The sequence below is a fragment of the Sphaeramia orbicularis genome, chromosome 4, assembly GCF_902148855.1.
Source record: "Sphaeramia orbicularis chromosome 4, fSphaOr1.1, whole genome shotgun sequence".
Classification (NCBI taxonomy): Eukaryota; Metazoa; Chordata; class Actinopteri; order Kurtiformes; family Apogonidae; genus Sphaeramia; species Sphaeramia orbicularis.
In genome coordinates, this window is record NC_043960.1 from 30,836,631 (window position 1) to 30,855,146 (window position 18,516).

An 18,516-nucleotide genomic window follows, 5' to 3' on the forward strand; every position below is an offset into this window, starting at 1 on the left:
AGTTAATGAACAGAAACTGCGCCTCACACAGGAGTAGTGTGGCTTGTTCACAGCGCCTCCTGTGTTCAGGCGGAGAAAAGCTACTTGTGAGAATTATAGATAAGTCCTGATATTGACCTGTTTACAAGGTCTTTGCCAGTTCTTTAGCGTTTTTCATGGAGTTTGGGGCTATGGGGAAATATTCTTCAGGTAGTTTTAGTTGTTTGTCATTTCTGGGGGTTGTTAATTGTTCTGCTTATAAGATATTTATTTATTGTGCCCTGCCAGGGTACTGCAGATGTAATGGCAAATTCTGGTACAATTTATCAAATGGCAACATTTATGTTTGAAATTTTACAAGGTCCATAATAAATAAAATAAATACTTCCCTCTTTATCCTCATTGTCACAAAAAGTAAACTGATATAAATACCCCATCACAAATCCTAACCCAAACCCCAACCCCGCTTTATTTGTAATTATTTTTAGATGCTGTCAGTCTCATTCAAAGCAACCAAAATATGTACATTCTATCCTACTTTATCTTTATACTTGACATATGCTAGTGGGAAATATTTTGACACTCTATTTTTATTTGACACCTGTAGCTACTTGGTTCTTTTAACATTCTACAAAAAAGAAATTATCTTTGATCTTCTGTAGTATTGTACCACAAATTTACTCAGTGGCACACCCATAATCTGAACTTGACTCCGAATTGTCAAACAAATAACAACTTGAAAGAAGCCAGGACTGAGCAGGCTTTAACATTTGTGCTAGTAGTAATTCTATACTTTATGTGAAGTAATATTCTGTGAAATGCTGTGAACCTTAAGCCATCATGAAATGCTGTATTTTCTTCTGTAGGCTATTTTGTATGGAGTTAAAAGTTAAATAAGGAACAGAAATGTCCAGGGACTCCAGATTTGATTATGAAAAGTATTTGGAAAAATTCAAATGTCTTGTTATTTGTTTACAGTCTATGTTACTATAATAACAACTCACACCAATAAATTGAGAGGAATTGAGAATTCATGAATTCATAAATCAGTCCCTCCAGGAATTTGTGATGCTGCAATCACAACTATTAACGCAAATTCAACCAATCACTGCAAATTCTGCACGGTGCTGCAATTTCATCCAATCACCGCGAATTTTCTGCAAATTTGACTAATCACCTTAGCCCCCTTTCGCCCACCCCTGTCTACGTGACATGTACGTCATCAAGTTCACTTCCTTGTTGACGGTTGAGAAGATGAGGACATGTGCGATTCAAAACACTCATATTAACCGACAAATATCACTGCCAAAGTTCATGCAAGTCAGTTTCCAGATGTGTTACACAAAAGCAGAAGTATAATGTTCTGCACTGCCTGCAATATTGTGGTGGAACACAAACGAAAGTGGACGCTCCACAGACACTTTTCAACCGCAAAACATGCAAGGAGAACAGCTGAAACTGGAAGAGGAAAGACGAGACAAGTCCCAAAGACAGAGGCTGTTGGATCCAGAACAACAGCAGGAGCTGAAAGGGTCAAGGTTAGTGCAGATATACTCTATAAGGCAATAGAAGAGAAGAAGAAAGAACCTGTGGAAGAATGCTTTCCTTTTTGTGTATTGTGCATGTGTGTGTGTGTATGTGTGTGTGTGTGTGTGTGTGTGTGTGTGTGTGTGTGTGTGTGTGTGCGTGCGTGAGGGAGTGCGAGCACAAGGCTGTGTGTGGAGTTAAAAAACAAGCTCACAAACGAAAATAGTCATTAAACTTGGTGTTAATATTAATGTTTAGTCTTATGTGTTAGATAGAAAGCAACCCAAGTTTGGCTGCCCTGTGTGTGTGTGTGTGTGTGTGTGTGTGTGTGTGTGTGTGTGTGTGTGTGTGTGTGTGCGTGTGTGTGTGTGTGTGTGTATGTGTGTGTGTGTGTGTGTGTGTGTGTGTGCGTGTGTGTGTGTGTGTGTATGTGTGTGTGTGTGTGTGTGTGTGTGTGTGTGTGTGTGTGTGTGAGGGTGTATGTGTGTCTCTGTGTGTGCATGTAACCCATCTAACCCTAACCCTAAATATGTATATATGTCATTAAGGAAGCAAAAGTCTTGTGTTGAATAAATGTGAGATGGGGGTGGGATTTAATATGTTTTCTTCTTCCCACTCCTTTTTGAGCAGTACATATTGAATTTATTTTGTCATTACTAGTGTACATGGCAATTGTTTTTTTGTCTTGATCATCTTTATTAATGTATTTGCTCTGATATTAGTTCCTTGTACACAAAAAATGATTACATTTTTCTTCTGCTCAAAACAAATAAATGAATGAATGAAAAAAAGCCTGTTTTGTTTAAAATCATTGCTTCCTGGTGCTTTTTAAGGCTAAAAACTCAACAAAGACTGTTCTAGGTCATTTGCAAATGCCCATGTTCCTGTGACTTTAATAAAAGAAGCCTCAAATCATTGCAACTTCACCGCAATTTTTTGGAAAAGCTGCTGCAAAATCAGGCATTTTAGGCCGAAATAATAAAAAAAAAAAAAAAAAAAAAAAAAAAATCCCGCAAAATCCTGGAGGGATTGATTAATAACGTACTGCATGTATTTGGATGAAAGTGATGTTGTTCTACATTGTATTTCTATATATAAGTTATTTATTACAACAAATGTTTGCTATAACTGTGTAACAGCACAACAGGAAAGAGAAAAACTAAGAATCAGGCCCTCAGGTTGTGTGACCCTATGCTCTCATTGGCTGGCATTCTGTGATGCTGTGCTCTGATTGGCTGACGTTCTGTGACGCTCCACTCTCATTGGCTGACGTTCCGTGACGCTGCGTTCCCATTGGCTGATGTTCTGTGACGCTGCGCTCTCATAGACTGATGTTCTGTGACGCTCCGTTCTCATTGGCTGACGTTTTGTGACACTCCGCTCTGATTGGCTGGCGTTCTGTGATGCTCTGCTGTGATTGGCTGGTGTTCTGTGATTCTATGATCTTATTTGCTGGCGTTCTGTGACGCTCCGCTCTCATTGGCTGACGTTCTGTGACGCACCACTCTCATTGGCTGACGTTCTGTAACGCTCCACTCTCATTGGCTGACATTCTGTGACGCTGCGCTCTCATTGGCTGACATTCTGTGACGCTGTGCTCTCATTGGCTGGCATTCTGTGACACTGCACTCTCACTGACTGACATTCTGTGACGGTGCGCTCTCATTGGCTGGCGTTCTGTAACGCTCCACTCTCATTGGATGACGTTCTGTGACGCTGCGCTCTCATTGGCTGGCATTCTGTGACGCTGCGCTCTCATTGGCTGACATTCTGTGACGGTGCGATCTCATTGGCTGATGTTCTGTGACGCTGCGCTCTCATTGGCTGATGTTCTGTGACGCTCCGCTCTGATTGGCTGGTGTTCTGTGACGCTGCACTCTCATTGGATGATGTTCTGTGATGCTGCGCTGCCATTGGCTGGCGTTCTGTGACACTGCGATCTCATTGGCTGGCGTTCTGTGACGCTGCGCTCTCATTGGCTGGTGTTCTGTGACTCTGCACTCTGATTGGTTGATGTTCATTTACACTGCGCACTCATTGGCTGACGTTCTGTGACGCTGCGCTCTCATTGGCTGGCGTTCTGTGACGCTGCACTCTCATTGGCTGGCGTTCTGTGATGCTGCGCTCTGATTGGCTGACGTTCTGTGATGCTGCACTCTGATTGGTTGATGTTCTTTGATGCTACACTCTCATTGGCTGGTTTTCTGTGACGCTCCACTTTCATTGGCTGCTCAAAACAAATAAATAAATGAATGAAAAAAAGCCTGTTTTGTTTAAAATCATTACTTCCTGGTGCTTTTTAGGGCTAAAAACTCAAAAAAGAGTGTTCTAGGTAATTTGCAAATGACCATGTTCTGTGACTTTAATAAAAGAAGCCTCAAATCATCGCAACTTTCACCGCAATTTTTTGGAAACGCTGCCGCAAAATCAGGCATTTTAGGCCACAACAATAAAAAAAAAAACCCCAAAACAAAACCAAAATAAATCCCGTGAAATCTTGGAGGTACTGATAAATGCAGCCCATCATGGGAAAAATTAGAAAAAAATGATGTTTAAAAAGAAACGTGACCACCAAATAGAATTACAAGTATTGTCTCACAGCAGCCGAGTCACCAGGATATAAGGGATAGAATAAATTGTATCATGTAAATAAAATCTTGTACGATATGAGCTAAACATATAACACATAAAACCTACAGCCCTGGTGAAACTCTTATTCTGAAAAGCATCCCCGGAAGTAACGCCAGAGGAAGTTGCTCTAACACTACCAGCGTGCTACGAGCTGTCCAACACTCAGTGGTATTAGCGCCGGTTGAGGGGTCTGTGAAGGTAAATAACTTTCGACATTAACCTCTGCTCTTTTTACTTTCGTCTGCCACGCTGACAGTGTCAGAGAGCTCGGTCTTATTACAGTGAGGAATTTGTCCATATGCTTTTTCACAGTTTCATGTAGGTGTAACTTATGAGGCTAACAGTTAGCTTTAGCCAAACAGCATTTTGTAACCACAGCTGGTAACACTAGTCTGAAGCCTGAAACGTGGCTAGTAGATCTGTGTTATGTCACCTACAATGACATCTTTTCTCTCTTCATAATTATCAGGAGGCAGCAGCTGTGAAATACACCACAGTGTCAGCCAAACACAGCAGCTTTGAGCGAGATTGTAATGATGGGTCTGAAGACTTCATCAGTGGAATATCTGAAATCCAGTCATGTTTTCATGTTCCACATCTGTCGTCCCTGAGTGTTACAGTCGTACAGCTAGATCACACTTAATTCTGTTCGTGCAATTAATCTACTATTGATTGTTAACGTACTACAGACATTCGTACAAAATAACAGAATTGTCAAAACAAAAGATTTTAGATAAATACTCATTGAAAACAAAGTTTATTAATTCTTTCAGAATTCACAATTAAGCAGTGCTTGATGCATAATAGAATACAAAAATATTGTAATTAATTAATGCAGTGTTCATTTTTTTTTTTTTTATAAGCAAATAGTTTTAGTAGGAATTAGTAATAAGCAGAGTTTATGTTCTTGCTTCCAAGAACATATGTTGACAAATTTCTTAACATTACAGTATTTTTTCAAATTTAAATAAAATTGTGGTGTGCACTTTTATTTACTACATTATCTCTATCTACATTATAACTGTTAACTCCCTGATGTGCTATGTTTCTTATGTGTCGAAGTGTTCATCCTCATCTTGTGCAACTATCTGTGTTTATAACAGTATGGCTACTGTGGACCAGGTGGCAGCAGTAGGACAGATTCTGGTTGACCCAGGACTGGACCTGACCCAGCGCTTCAGAGCCTTGTTTACCCTAAGAAACCTGGGAGGTAATGTATCAAAACATCAACATATCCATATGCAAACATAAATAAAAAATCTTAGAGCACAAACCAGGTATCTGTTATATCCATTGTCCCATTTGCTTCAGGTGCTGAAGCCATAGACTGGATCAGTAAAGCCTTTACAGATGAGTCTGCCCTGCTGAAGCATGAGCTGGCTTACTGTCTTGGCCAGATGCAGGACACTCGGGCCATCCCCACTCTGACCACTGTACTCAAAGACACACAACAGGAACCTATGGTCAGACATGAAGCAGGTAAAAGCACAGTGATATACATGAACAAGTCGTTATTGGAGAAAGAACATTTGTTTGAATGTAACAGAAGAACCCCAGTTAAGTAAAAATGCTAAATTAAAAAATGGTCTATCTACAGGAGAGGCTCTGGGAGCAATTGGTGATCCTATGGTTCTAGATCTACTCAAACAGTACAGTCAGGATCCTGTCATAGAGGTAAGACTTTTAACACTAACTCTGAAGGAAATAGTTTTTAAGTCAATTACTAAGAGAAAGTCTAAATCATATAGATAGAGCCATGGATTAGCTTCTCACATTCCACCTTGATAAATCACATGGGTAGTTGTGGACACTTTTGTTTTTAAATGTATTAAATTCACATATATAGCAAATGGCTTTAACAGTATGTATTTGTATTAACTACACATTGGATGATTCAGGACTTTCTGCATCACATTTAACGGTTGAAATCCACCACATAGTGTTTTGTAGTAGACCTTGTAGCTCAGAGGCAAATATTCCATTTCAATAATAGCCATTTGACCTAATTAAAACTAAAAACTAGTGAATTGTTATGTCCTGGGTCGGTAAACCAAACATTTTTCTTTATTAGGGACCCAAATTTGGTGCTTTTGCTACTTTAGTTTCACTACTTTTATTCTCGTAGTATATTTGTTTGTACAGCAGTTTTGTCAAACATGTTCTATAAGTTTAATATATCAAACATGCATTTTGTGCAGGCACATTAGAAGATGCATAGTACTAAATTTGCAGTTGTGTTTTTTGGTAACTTGTGTGTATTGTACATATGACCCATCTAGGTTGCAGAAACATGTCAGCTGGCTGTTCGTCGGTTGGAGTGGCTGCAGAGTGGAGGAGAGAAACAGCTGGACGATGTCAGCACAGACCAGAACCCATACTGCTCTGTCGACCCGGCCCCTCCAGCACCGAGGAAGAGTGTAGCTGAGCTCCGGTCCAACCTGCTGAATGAGGGTCTGCCTCTGTTTGAACGCTACAGAGCCATGTTTGCACTGCGGAACCTGGGCACTGAGGAGGCTGTGCTGGCACTGGGAGACGGTATGATTAACTATAGGCTGCTGGTGTGTCTGCACTAATGAGAAACTTTCATTAGTGGGATGTCATGTGGTGACTTATTTCACAACATTGTAGAGATTAAAGTTCAATGTGGCGGAAACTTTTTTGTAGTCATCAACTTGTTACAGACATCCAAATCATATTGAATATCATTTATCATATCAGCAAGTCTGATATTTGCTCAATGGAATCACCTGACACCACTGAGCATTCTATTTGTTTGATTGATGCTATTGGTTGACAGATGCTTTAGTGTGTTTAGTCTTCTGAGTAATTAAACCTGAGGATATTCAATTTATCACAGAGGGAAACAAGTGTTGTTTTTGTGCACTCAGCCTGCAATACACATACGAAGCGCATGTATATGTTTGTGTCTGAGGGTGTTTCTTTACACTGTCATACGCTGCTATCACCATTTTACTTACTCTGACTGTATTAAGTGAACTTGTGTAAAGCACATGCCTTTAAATCCACATCACACCAGTGATTTGGGCTTTGATTTTTGGAATATAAGACCTGCACAGAAAATCAGGAGGCTGATTTAGAAGCACTCCTCTAACATCTTAGTGACTCTTTAACTTTCCCTTTTGTCTTGTGCAGGCCTGCAGTGTTCCAGCGCTCTGTTTCGCCATGAAATCGGTTATGTCCTGGGTCAGATGCAGCACCCGGCAGCCGTCCCAGCCCTGCGTGCAGCTCTGGAGCGGGCCGGCGAGAACCCCATGGTCCGGCATGAAGCGGCCGAGGCTCTAGGTTCCATCGGCAAAGAGGAGTGTCTGGCCGTGCTGCAGCAGTTCCGTGGAGATGGGGAGCGTGTTGTGAAGGAGAGCTGTGAAGTGGCTTTGGATATGCTGGAGTATGAAAACAGTGACCAGTTCCAGTACGCAGATGGACTTGTCAGGTTACAGGGTTAAAGGTCACACCTAAAAAGACTCCTGGGCTTTCATTTCAACATTTTTTTTCTATATTAAACCGCGCACATAGGACACTAATCTCTTGCATCAGGGAAGAATATTCAATATCTGTGTGCTGGTCCCCGACTGCAAAATGATGAAGTACAAGCATATGAAATTAAAATTGCAACAAAAAAGGCCAAGTTGAACCAAACAGGAGTGAACTATCGACTGGAGCTTGGAATGTTATGTGCCTTTGTGTTCACTCAATGCATTCACATACTAAATAATGTCCTGGCTTCACTCATTGCTGCATTTACTCAGTGATTTGAACAGTATCTGGTCTGTGTAGACTACAGCTGAGGATAAAGGTTGACAGTTGTAATGAAAACACTCTACTTTGCTCCCTGTTTGTAACTGCTCTGAGGACTCGGTATTTTTGTCCCATCTCTGTACTAAGCTGTTTTAAGATGGTGAACTCGTAGACTGAAGTGGATGGTTCTGGTTTAAGATGCACTTCAGTGTGAGCACGACATGTAGTCAGTTTCTTTTCATTAAAGCTAAGGATCCTACAACAAAGATGAAGCAGTCTTTCTGCTGTGGATTTACAGCATGTTTAAGCAGCACATCCAGTAATGTGGGGAATTATTTTTTCAAACCTCTGTTCAAATATTATTTGCTGCAGACACAGCGGTGATTTGCCGTGTCTTTCTCAAATAGCTTGCTTTTGGTCATTAAATTACGGTCATACATAAAGAAGTTCTTTTGCAGACTGGATTTAAGTTTCTGCTTTTTAATATATATGGGCAGGTGTGTACTGTTAATTTTAAGTTAAAATCTTGTGAAAATGAATACAGTTGTGAGTTGAATCTAAGCAGTGATTAAAGAAAATCGTATTCAGTGGCTAAGCAGGTACAGTACTCAGGGTCATTTCATTTTAAAAGGTTATTGGATGTTTAGTTTTCTCAGTTAAGACAGATTTTACAGCAGTATGAACTTGTATGTGTAAGAAGTAGAAATACCCGCTTTGTGTCGGATCAGTCGATAGAATATAGAATATCTCTGTCAATGTAACAAATACAGCTAAATTAAAAGTACCATCCAATCTGTACATCTTATAAAACTAACCATAAAATGCAAATAAAAGCAGCTAAATCAAATAGGTTGCAGGCAAAATGTTTTACTGTACAGCTCAGTCAAAAACATGAAATGACAATGAAATAAAAGCAAGCAAAAAAGAAAAATAGTTCAATAAATTAAAATTTGTTACAAAAGCTTCAAATTTGAATATATGTAGAGTTTGAATGTTTCAATGTAGAATTAGAGGAAGAGTAACACAGTAAGGCTGTGTTTTTGCAAATTTTCTTGAGTTCATGAAACAAAATATATGACAGTGTGTATATATTTTTGAATATACATTTCTAAAAGGTTTGTGGATGTATCTGTGTCAGGGGTCACCAACCCTGGTCCTCAGAGAGACAGTGGGTGCATATTGAGGCACTGGCACTGCCTATGGGTTACTTTCGGTGCCTGTGGCTTATTTTCGGTGCCTGTGGTTTACTTCCAGTGGCTGTGGCAACGCTGCCAGAGAGACAGCGGAGGGTGCTGTGGCTTTGTGCAGCGGGTACCAGGTACCACAGCGTGGTGCTGCAGCGTGGACCTGAGTTGTGGCTGCCAGCCTGGCCAGATTTGCTGTGTTTAAAACTGATGCATATGTCTGATCAATTCAAGAATGTGGTGGACAAGGACATGAAATAAACATATCAATTCACTAGAATCCCGTTTCAAGCCCGTTGACATTTCATACAATGGTTAGCACCAACACTGTTGGGTTTTGGCTATTGACATTCAAGGCATTGAATATATTAGCTTTATTTTTCAGAAATACTTACGCTGTACAATGTTAGACAGTGTACTGCACCTCCGCCAGTAGATGGCGATGATGCACTGATTAACGTGTACACTACATTAGTGGTTCTCAAACTTTTTACAGTGGAGTACCCCTTGAAATACATATTTTTAGCCAAGTACCCCCAATTCTTGCTTCAGCATTTTTGATTGAAAATTTTTTTTAAAATTTGTTCATGTGCCAAAAGTGTCTGTTTTTATTTTCAAAACTTTGTAAACAAACATATATTCAACTTGAATATATTAAAAATAACAAATATTTATAAGCAAATTGTGTGCAAAATATAAATTGAAAAGTGCCCTCTTTCGTAATAAATTAAATGGCCATGAATGATTAAGTGAACCTGTCATCAACAAAAAATAATGACTTAATTACTCAAATAAACTCATCTCAAATAATATGAAGTAGAAATGTTGTTAAAATGTTACCAAAGCATAAACAAGATGATTGACAACAACAATAATAACAATAATCATCATCATCATCATCATCATATAAAGTTAAAAATATTGAAATGAAATAAGGTCAGACGTGTCTGTTTTATTATATGAATGTATTTACTAGTTTATATTTCAGCATTAATTCTCATTATTTACTTTGTTTTCAGTACATGATGACGTATTTAATGTTGTTGTTTTTGTTTTTTTTTTTTTAAATTCAAGTACCCCCTGAGTTTCTTCCAAGTACCCGTTGGGGTACGCAGAGGTGGGACCAAGTCAGCGTTTTGCAAGTTGCAAGTAAGTCTCAAGTTTTTAAGTCCCGAGTCAGGACTATCAAGTCCCAAATCGAGTCCTATGTCCTAAACTTTGAATTTCAAGTCCTTCGAGTCTTTTTAACAGCAATAATAAATTACATTTAGATGACAGATCATATACACTTTTTAAATCAGCATTTATTTATCAAAACAGGTTTGATAAAATAAGTGAACTGACAACATGTACAAACTGTACAAAAACAAAGCGCTGATTAGGGGTGGGAACTGATAGCATTTTATCAATATGACTGCCATTGTCGATTCTGCTTACCATCCAGTTCCTGATCAATTCTCCTATCAATTCCTGTTTGTTTGTTTGTTTGTTTGTTTTGTTTGTTTGTTTGTTCGTTTGTTTTGTTTTGTTTTTTTGAGTGGGGAAAAAAGGTATTTGGACAGGTCATAGTGGAGTTTGTTTGACCAGTTTCCATATCAGATCATTCACATTGTCACACATATACACTATTGTATACACACACACAAAGTGAAACACAATCATAATTTCCTGAACTGTTTAATGAACACATGTAAATATTCTGAAAGGATGAGGATTTTAAAACACGTCAGGCTGATCTGATCCAGACTGGTCAGTGGTTCACTCCTGGTGAGTGACAGACAAACCACAGCAGTGGTATATGGTCCAGTTCCTCTGTAAGTCCCATTTTCTGCTCATCCTTGGCCTGGTGGTCCATGGTGAGCTCGTGGTGAGATTCTTTTCAGATCCGCGCATGCACGGAAGCCGACTGTGTCCGCGCGCTCCCGCGAGCCTTGCAACCGATTTGTTACTGTTACCATAGCAACTCACGAAGTTTGGTCCACACTATCAGCGTTTTCAGAGTTAGCTAGCTATTTGTGTCATTATTATTATTTCTACGGTATATGTTTTAACGTGTTCTTTAGTTGTTTTATACTTAAATGTAACCTGTTTTTGTTAAACTGCTGATGTGCTTAAAGTTGAGAAAGTGTGGAGACAAGGTTAACGCGGTTTAAAGACATGGACAGTGCAGACAGGCTGCAGACAGCTGCCTCTTTCAAGGCCTATCTACTGAAAGACAGCACAAAAACCAACCTCAACCTGTAAGTAACCTGTCTGAGGGATGCTATGATATGTCAGTTGGCTAATATAAGCTAGTTTAGCACCAGAAGCAGCTAGAACACCTTTTTTGTATTAGCTAATAATAATAACAAATAATAAAATACTAAACTAGAAAAGCACTCAGGGAGCGCAGACCTCCGCCAAGGCAGATCAGCCCCCCCACACACACCCCATCACCAGCAGGAGGTAACAAATCATTAAAATAAATGAAAATTCTTATATTGCTACAGTCTCAGGCCATCACTAAGCTTGTTGTTTTGGCAAGTTTCTTTTTGTTTGGGCAAATTTTTGTGAAGGGAACAGACAACACGCCAGCCTTTTGGTTATTTTTTGTGAAATTTTAAGAAAGTGCAGATCCCCTCTATTTTCTTGCAGATGTTATATGGATACTGTGCACATTATATCCCTATATAAACAATATAATCAAAGGTAGTCAGAGTTTTGCACAGTACTGTATACAGAACTTTTATGTATGATGCAAAATGACTTTAAAGTGAATTTAACATACATTCATGACAGAAATAATATACAACTGTCGAATAGTCAAAATCATGAATGTTGTTGTTCTCCTTGTCATACATTTAAATTACAAGACTTTCTGAATGAGAAGTTATGTGATTTTTATACAGGTTTAAACCATAAAAAACAAATATAGATAGGCCTATATATCTATCACTAATGTAAACACTATTTCTCATCCCGTATGACATAATATACAGGGTGGGGAAGCAAAATTTACAATATTTTGAGGCAGGGATTGAAAGACAGTGTATGACCAATTAGTTTGTTGAAAGTCATGAGAATTTATTTGCCACAAGAAAATTTACATCATAGAAAATGTTTTTATTCTATGTGTCCTCCTTCTTTCTCAATAACTGCCTTCACACGCTTCCTGAAACTTGCGCAAGTGTTCCTCAAATATTCGGGTGACAACTTCTCCCATTCTTCTTTAATAGTACCTTCCAGACTTTCTCGTAATAGTTTTGCTCATAGTCATTCTCTTCTTTACATTATAAACAGTCTTTATGGACACTCCAACTATTTTTGAAATCTCCTTTGGTGTGACAAGTGCATTCAGCAAATCACACACTCTTTGACGTTTGCTTTCCTGATTACTCATATGGGCAAAAGTTTCTGAAAAGGCATGGATAATAGTGTTAGGTATGATTATGACATCAATATATGTTTGGTTTCAAAACAATTGACGTAGTGCCTGCTGAGAAAAAACAACTAAATGTTCATTGTAAATTTTGCTTCCCCACCCTGTAATTTTTGGAAATCACATTTATGTATGAGAATATAATGGCCCATCAACACTCTAAATACTTTGCCATCAAATGAAATGCACAACAGTGCATCATTATTGTTGTTCATGATGTTACAGCTATGACCACCTGACCCGGGTACTAATGAAGGTGATGGATGAGCGTCCACACAATGCAGTGGATGTGTTTGAGGATATAAGTCGAGATGTAAAGCGGGGTTTATTTGAAGAGAAGCAGAGCACCCTAAGGGACCTGACAGAGGCCACAGCTGCTGAGCAGCTGGCTGAACAGCAGCGCCTGCTCTTCTCTCGCTTAGAAGACGCTGACCAGGAGGAAGAACTGGTACTGCATGGCAACATACAACACACATCTGAGGGTTTTTGTTGCACCAAATAATAGCTTCCTGTTCTCTATCTAATAAAAGGGCTGGATTGGAGCCAGTGCCTGATCTCACACCAGTTTCAACAGTCACACTCTCTTTAACTACAGAACTTATCCTAGTGTGGCAAATGGTCTTTAATCAGTAATTTTTTCCCCAAGGTTTGCTGATTACATGTTTTGTTTGGTTTGGGGTTTTTTTTAGATTTTTTTCCACATGTGTCTTAGTTGTGTTGAAGAACATTTATGAGCAATATATAAGTTTCAAATCTTTTACCAGAAAGACCACCAAAAACAAAACAAGAAGACAAGGCTAGTCCACAAAAGTAAAGCTTCAGTATGGGCATTGTAATCCATTATAAGATCAGATGCCAGGAGTTGCAGAAGAAAGATTTTGTTTGTTCCACTACATAGTATATCAAATTCAGTATGAAAAAATATAATGTTATATGTTGTAATGTGATGCTGTACTGCATCCAGTCACATTTTGATGTATGCAAACCAGCATGCTTTTCTGAAACTTATGAAGCTATTCTATGATGATGATGATGATGATGATGATGATGCTTTTTTAACTTTCAAATCCATGCAATAGACCAACAGACTGTGATTAATGTATGAGTAAAAATGTCAAAGTTTAAAGTAGAATATAATGAGAAAGTACTATGTTCCACTGATGCATACAGGAACTATGCAGTATGTAGTATTTAAGGGCAGCTGCAACATGTGCTAAAGAAAACAAATTTGAATGCAGCAAAATGAGCCAAGGTTGTTGTGTTTTACGTTATACAGTATAATCACAATTTTACTTTAGATACCTTTTCAACACATGAGCTAAAATGATTCTCATAATGTAATCTTGTTTATCACTGTCTTAGGTGGAAATGTTCCTTCCTAATGTAAGTGAGATCGCCTTCTATCTGGAGCAGGCTGGAGTGGGCCTGGGCAGAGAGGAGATGCAGAGGATCTTCCTCGCCCTCAAGCAGCTGGTTGAATCCCAGGGTCTGCAGCACTGCCGACTCTGGGGGAAGATTCTGGGAACAGAGAGCAGCTATATTGTTGCAGAAGCTGAGCACAGAGAGGGAGACGAAGAGGAAGAAGATCAGAGCATAGAAGCAGCAGCTGAAGAAGAGGAGGAAAAGGCAGAGGCGGAGGAGAACGAGGTGAAGAGTCAGTGTGTCACTGAGCCAAAAGTATTGAGAGTCAGGTCTTTGTCTGTGTTGTTTTGTAATGATTCCTGTTTTAATTTATTTTGATGCAATATACGCTTTTCTGATTTACACCTGTTGTCTTTATATTCAGTAAAATGCATGTTTCTACTGTAACTTATTCCATCAGATTAGTAACTGAGTCAGGCCATTTTTTAATGTCATTGATTTCACAAGTATTTCCAATTTTTTTAAAATCCATTTTCAAGGCACAACATCATATTTCCTGCAATTGTATTTTTTAAACTACTAGTAGTTTACCACTGCTGCAGCTCTGAACAAATCTGAGACATGGTCACACCTTTTTGATATATTGCTCCTCTTCAAGATGAGGATGGACACACAAATTTCCAGTTGCATTACTCAAAAACAACAAATGATCAGTGTTGTTTGTAATATTAAAAATGACCCTGTTTTTGTACTGAATTTGAAGTGTGAAAGCACAATTCACACATTATTAGTAACATCAGCTTCAACTTCATTATTTGTTCCTTGAAGGGACCATGGGCTTTTAATTAAAACTGAAATGAAATTTTCCTGCAGTTTATTCACAGTTTACATAAAGTTCAAAGAAGTGCAAGAAAAGATTGAAAAAAAGAATAAAAACTAATCCCCAGAGGCCTGGATAAATTGGCTGTTTTTAAGTCCACAGTGACAACTCAACAATTCTCAATTGTAGCAAAATGTAAAGGGAGCAGTAGTACATATATTATGTAGGAACACAATGCAGCCTGAATTGTATGGATAATTAGAGTTTGTTTATAAAGCCACCAGTCTGTAAGTAGATTTTATGGTTTTGTTTTATTTTCAGAATGATCCACTCCCTCAGTCAACCTATAAACCCCCTCCTGTGGTGCCAAAGGAGGCCACAGGAACAGGGGCTAACAAATTTATTTACTATGTTTGCAAAGAGCCCGGTCTTCCATGGGTAAGGCTTCCTACAGTGAGTCCTGCACAGATCAATGCTGCTCGCCAGATACGTAAATTCTTCACGGGGCGACTGGACGCCCCTGTTATCACCTATCCACCTTTCCCCGGGAATGAAGCCAATTATCTGAGAGCACAGATCGCTCGAATCTCTGCAGGCACACAAGTCAGCCCCCAGGGCTACTACCAGGCTGGAGAGGATGAAAGCAATGAAGAAGATGAGGTACCCCACGACACCTATGAAGTCAATCCAGACTTTGAGGGCCTTCCAGTTTCTGAGATGGCTGATTCTTTGTCCACCTGGGTGCATCACATCCAACACATCCTGCAGCAGGTACAAGTCTCATTCTAAAGGCACACACATCATATCATCAGTTTCATAAATGAACTTTCTTGATGTGTAAATTCACACCGCTTTAGGGACGCTGTACCTGGGTGAACCTTGCCATGAAACAAGGGGATGAGTTTAATGAGGAAACTGAGGCTGAGGACAGGGAGGAAGAGACTGATGAGCCTGAACCAGAAGTTGGACCCCCACTGCTAACGCCCCTGTCCCAGGATGCAGGTCAGTCATTTACTTGAACATTTTCCTGCAAAACCATAGACCGTAGAAGACATGGATGTTGCCTCTGTTTTTACATAACTACTATTTTGAAGGGTGGCTGCGAATGGGGGAAACTCACCAGCAAACACTGATACATAAGAAACCCATTTAAATGTCACTAAGTAATTTCAGCAGCACACTAGATATTAACTAATGCAGATATGTTTGATAATTGTATAATATGAATTAATGAGTATCAAATTCAAGTTTATATAAACAGTGCAGTACTGGATAGTTTTTTTAGCATTGCTGGGCAAAAAAATCTATGATTAAGTATAGGTATATTTATAGATTTATTACTTGACTTTTTTTCTTCCTATGATGCAGATTTTAGCTAATCATAAAGATTTTCAGGCAGGTATGGAGGTAGACTACTTTACTGGCAGCTGTGTGACTGATCAGATTTAATCAGAAAAGATCTGGACCTAATTCAGCTCCTGCAGGTTTAACAGAGCTATATTTTCCAAAAGGAACAGCATTGAATTTACTAGAAGGTCCAAATAAAGTGAATGAGACCATCATGGTTCCTGGAAAAAAATAGTCAGAGGAGGTGATATTTTTGAATGAGAGTCAGATGCAGATAACAAAAGCTCCAAAACATCAATTACTGCAAATAATACAATATACAGTGAACCGTTAATATACTGTATTCAGTATGCAACTATACCAGAACTGTTTTTATCAATGCCAACCTTTTTCTTAGGAAGATTAAAAAAATGTGAGATGCATAGGAATATAATTAAACCAAAGCACAGCAGAGGCAAAAGATAAAATACAGGAGAATCCTGGGGAAAATGGGAGGAGTTAAAGGCCCGGGTGATACTGCAACCACCAATATCATAAATAATGTGTCATTTTCCTCATTTGTGTAAATGTCCAGTGTATAAATGTAATAGCCTTAACCACTCTCATTTTGTGGATAGTGTGACAGGACACACAAACACAGAAATCACCTCAGTGTTTACAATATTAATATTTTTCAGAAATCACCAACACTCCACCGTGGAGCTCTAAGATGTCCTCCACTCTCACTGCTCAGCATGCAGTCGCTGTGCTGCGATCCAACCTCTGGCCTGGAGCGTACGCATATGCATGTGGAAAGTAAGTGAACAGCTTTAACACATTCATTTGGTTTCTGTCTGTCAGTGAATGGGATCCTGCCATTAGCAAACAATCTCATGCTGTCTCTTCATTTAGGAAGTTTGAGAACATATACATTGGATGGGGTTTGAAGTATGCAGGGGTAGGGTACAATCCACCAGTCCCACCACTGCCACAGAGAGAGTATGCCAGTGGACCAGAAATCACAGAAGCTCTGGACCCAACACTGGAGGAGGAGCAGGCTCTCAAAGAAGCTTTAGAGGAGCAGCAAGCTGCTGAGGAGGAGATGGAGGACTCTGAAGATGAGGAGGATGACTGATGACTACTTTTGTTTTTGGAAGGCTCAGTTTTGTCAGCAACATTCCTTGATGTAAAATAAATGAACTGCACTCTAATATTTTCAAGTCAGTGATGTTAAGATGACACAGTACTTCTGATACCAGTGTATCCAAATGATTTTGATGATAATCTGTGTTGGCCTAAAGGGGATGAGGTTTATTACTGCTGATAATAATCCCAAATACAACATCCAAAAGTCTCTACCATTTAAAATTTCTGAGCTTTCTTCATGAACATTTGTTCTTAAAAGACTTCTTCAAACTTTTTCACAATGATAAATTTCATCTTGTTGAACTGTTATTTTAACTAGTATTTATGCTTTTCCAGATGTCATCTTGAAGACCCTAATTAATTTAGCACAGGAAGTTTAAACTGGAAAAGTAGCCTAGGAAAAAAGGGTGGAGATGTTCATGAATGTATGCATTTTTAAGAACACTTGTTAAAAAAAAAAAAAGATACCACCAAAGTCGTCTTAATCTGGTCTATTTGTTTTTGAGATAGATGGTTTTAGCATTTATTGAAGCACTTAGTGAAAATACTTTTGGCTATATCTTGGTATTACAAAACACAATGTTGTCAAAGGGTTGGTTGGGTGATACTACTAACTTACAAGGTCACTGTGTAATATGCGGTGGCATCTAGTGGTAAGATTGCATCTATATACTTTTCACCTGACCCACCTGTTGGGTATTGACTAAAAGCATGAAAAACACAGCTTTAGATTTGGTTCAAACAAAGGTTTTAATGCCTTGTGTCATTTGGCAATGAACAAATGGTCAAAATAGTACAAGCAGTCTGTTCCATAGTTTGAGCAACTGCACAAATATTTGAGTGTAACAAGGCAGACGCTGTGGAGATAACCCACACCATTTATAATTATATATAACTTGCTCATTCTAAGGTAACAAAAACACAACAGTTCTTAGTTTCTAGAGCTTATGCATAAAAATAAAACGACTTTCAAAAGATAAATATCAAAAAGGTAATGCTACAAAAATGTGTCCTGAGTTGCCCCGTACTTTTATTGCGCTTATAAAGTGTAGTCTAGATCACAGGTGTCAAACATGCGGCCCAGGGGCCAAATCCGGCCCACCAAAGGGTCCAATCTGGCCCGCGGGATGAATTTGTGAAATGCAAAAATTACACTGAAGAGGTTAACAATCAGTGGTGAAAAAATCATTTTAATTCAGGTTCCACATACAGACACATACAGTCCAATTAGATCTCAAATGGGTCAGACCAGTAAAATATTATAATAACCTATAAATAATGACATCCCCAAATTTGGTCTTTGTTTTTTGGGTGTAAAAAAGTAAAATTACATGAAAATGTTTACATTACCAAACTATACTTTTACA

At 38.9% G+C, this 18,516-nt stretch overlaps 2 protein-coding genes across 2 annotated transcripts; both read left to right on the top strand.

The window, feature by feature from the left end:
• Positions 1–4,236: 4,236 nt before the first annotated feature.
• On the top strand, positions 4,237–8,488 carry dohh (deoxyhypusine hydroxylase/monooxygenase). The gene is made up of 6 exons (XM_030133025.1): positions 4,237–4,335; positions 5,241–5,347; positions 5,449–5,616; positions 5,735–5,811; positions 6,417–6,672; positions 7,291–8,488. The coding sequence occupies exons 2-6, from the start codon at positions 5,242–5,244 to the stop codon at positions 7,599–7,601; spliced, it is 918 nt and encodes a 305-aa protein (XP_029988885.1). The 5' UTR covers positions 4,237–4,335; position 5,241; the 3' UTR covers positions 7,602–8,488.
• Positions 8,489–10,964: 2,476 nt separating this feature from the next.
• On the top strand, positions 10,965–17,564 carry rsph4a (radial spoke head component 4A). Its single transcript, XM_030131470.1, has 7 exons — positions 10,965–11,317; positions 12,721–12,943; positions 13,858–14,142; positions 14,999–15,448; positions 15,535–15,679; positions 16,702–16,819; positions 16,916–17,564. Exons 1-7 carry the CDS (start codon positions 11,235–11,237, stop codon positions 17,136–17,138), a joined length of 1,527 nt encoding a protein of 508 aa, XP_029987330.1. The 5' UTR covers positions 10,965–11,234; the 3' UTR covers positions 17,139–17,564.
• The last annotated feature ends 952 nt before the right edge of the window (positions 17,565–18,516 follow it).

What these genes read in the sequence shown, in the direction of transcription:
- rsph4a (XM_030131470.1), top strand. Translation starts at nt 11,235, where the DNA reads ATGGACAGTGCAGACAGGCTGCAGACAGCTGCCTCTTTCAAGGCCTAT. An exon ending in TCCAACACATCCTGCAGCAG is followed by an intron (nt 15,449 to 15,534) that starts GTACAAGTCTCA and finishes ACACCGCTTTAG; the next exon opens with GGACGCTGTACCTGGGTGAA. An exon ending in GCCCCTGTCCCAGGATGCAG is followed by an intron (nt 15,680 to 16,701) that starts GTCAGTCATTTA and finishes AATATTTTTCAG; the next exon opens with AAATCACCAACACTCCACCG.
- dohh (XM_030133025.1), top strand. Translation starts at nt 5,242, where the DNA reads ATGGCTACTGTGGACCAGGTGGCAGCAGTAGGACAGATTCTGGTTGAC. An exon ending in GTCAGGATCCTGTCATAGAG is followed by an intron (nt 5,812 to 6,416) that starts GTAAGACTTTTA and finishes TGACCCATCTAG; the next exon opens with GTTGCAGAAACATGTCAGCT. An exon ending in TGTGCTGGCACTGGGAGACG is followed by an intron (nt 6,673 to 7,290) that starts GTATGATTAACT and finishes TGTCTTGTGCAG; the next exon opens with GCCTGCAGTGTTCCAGCGCT.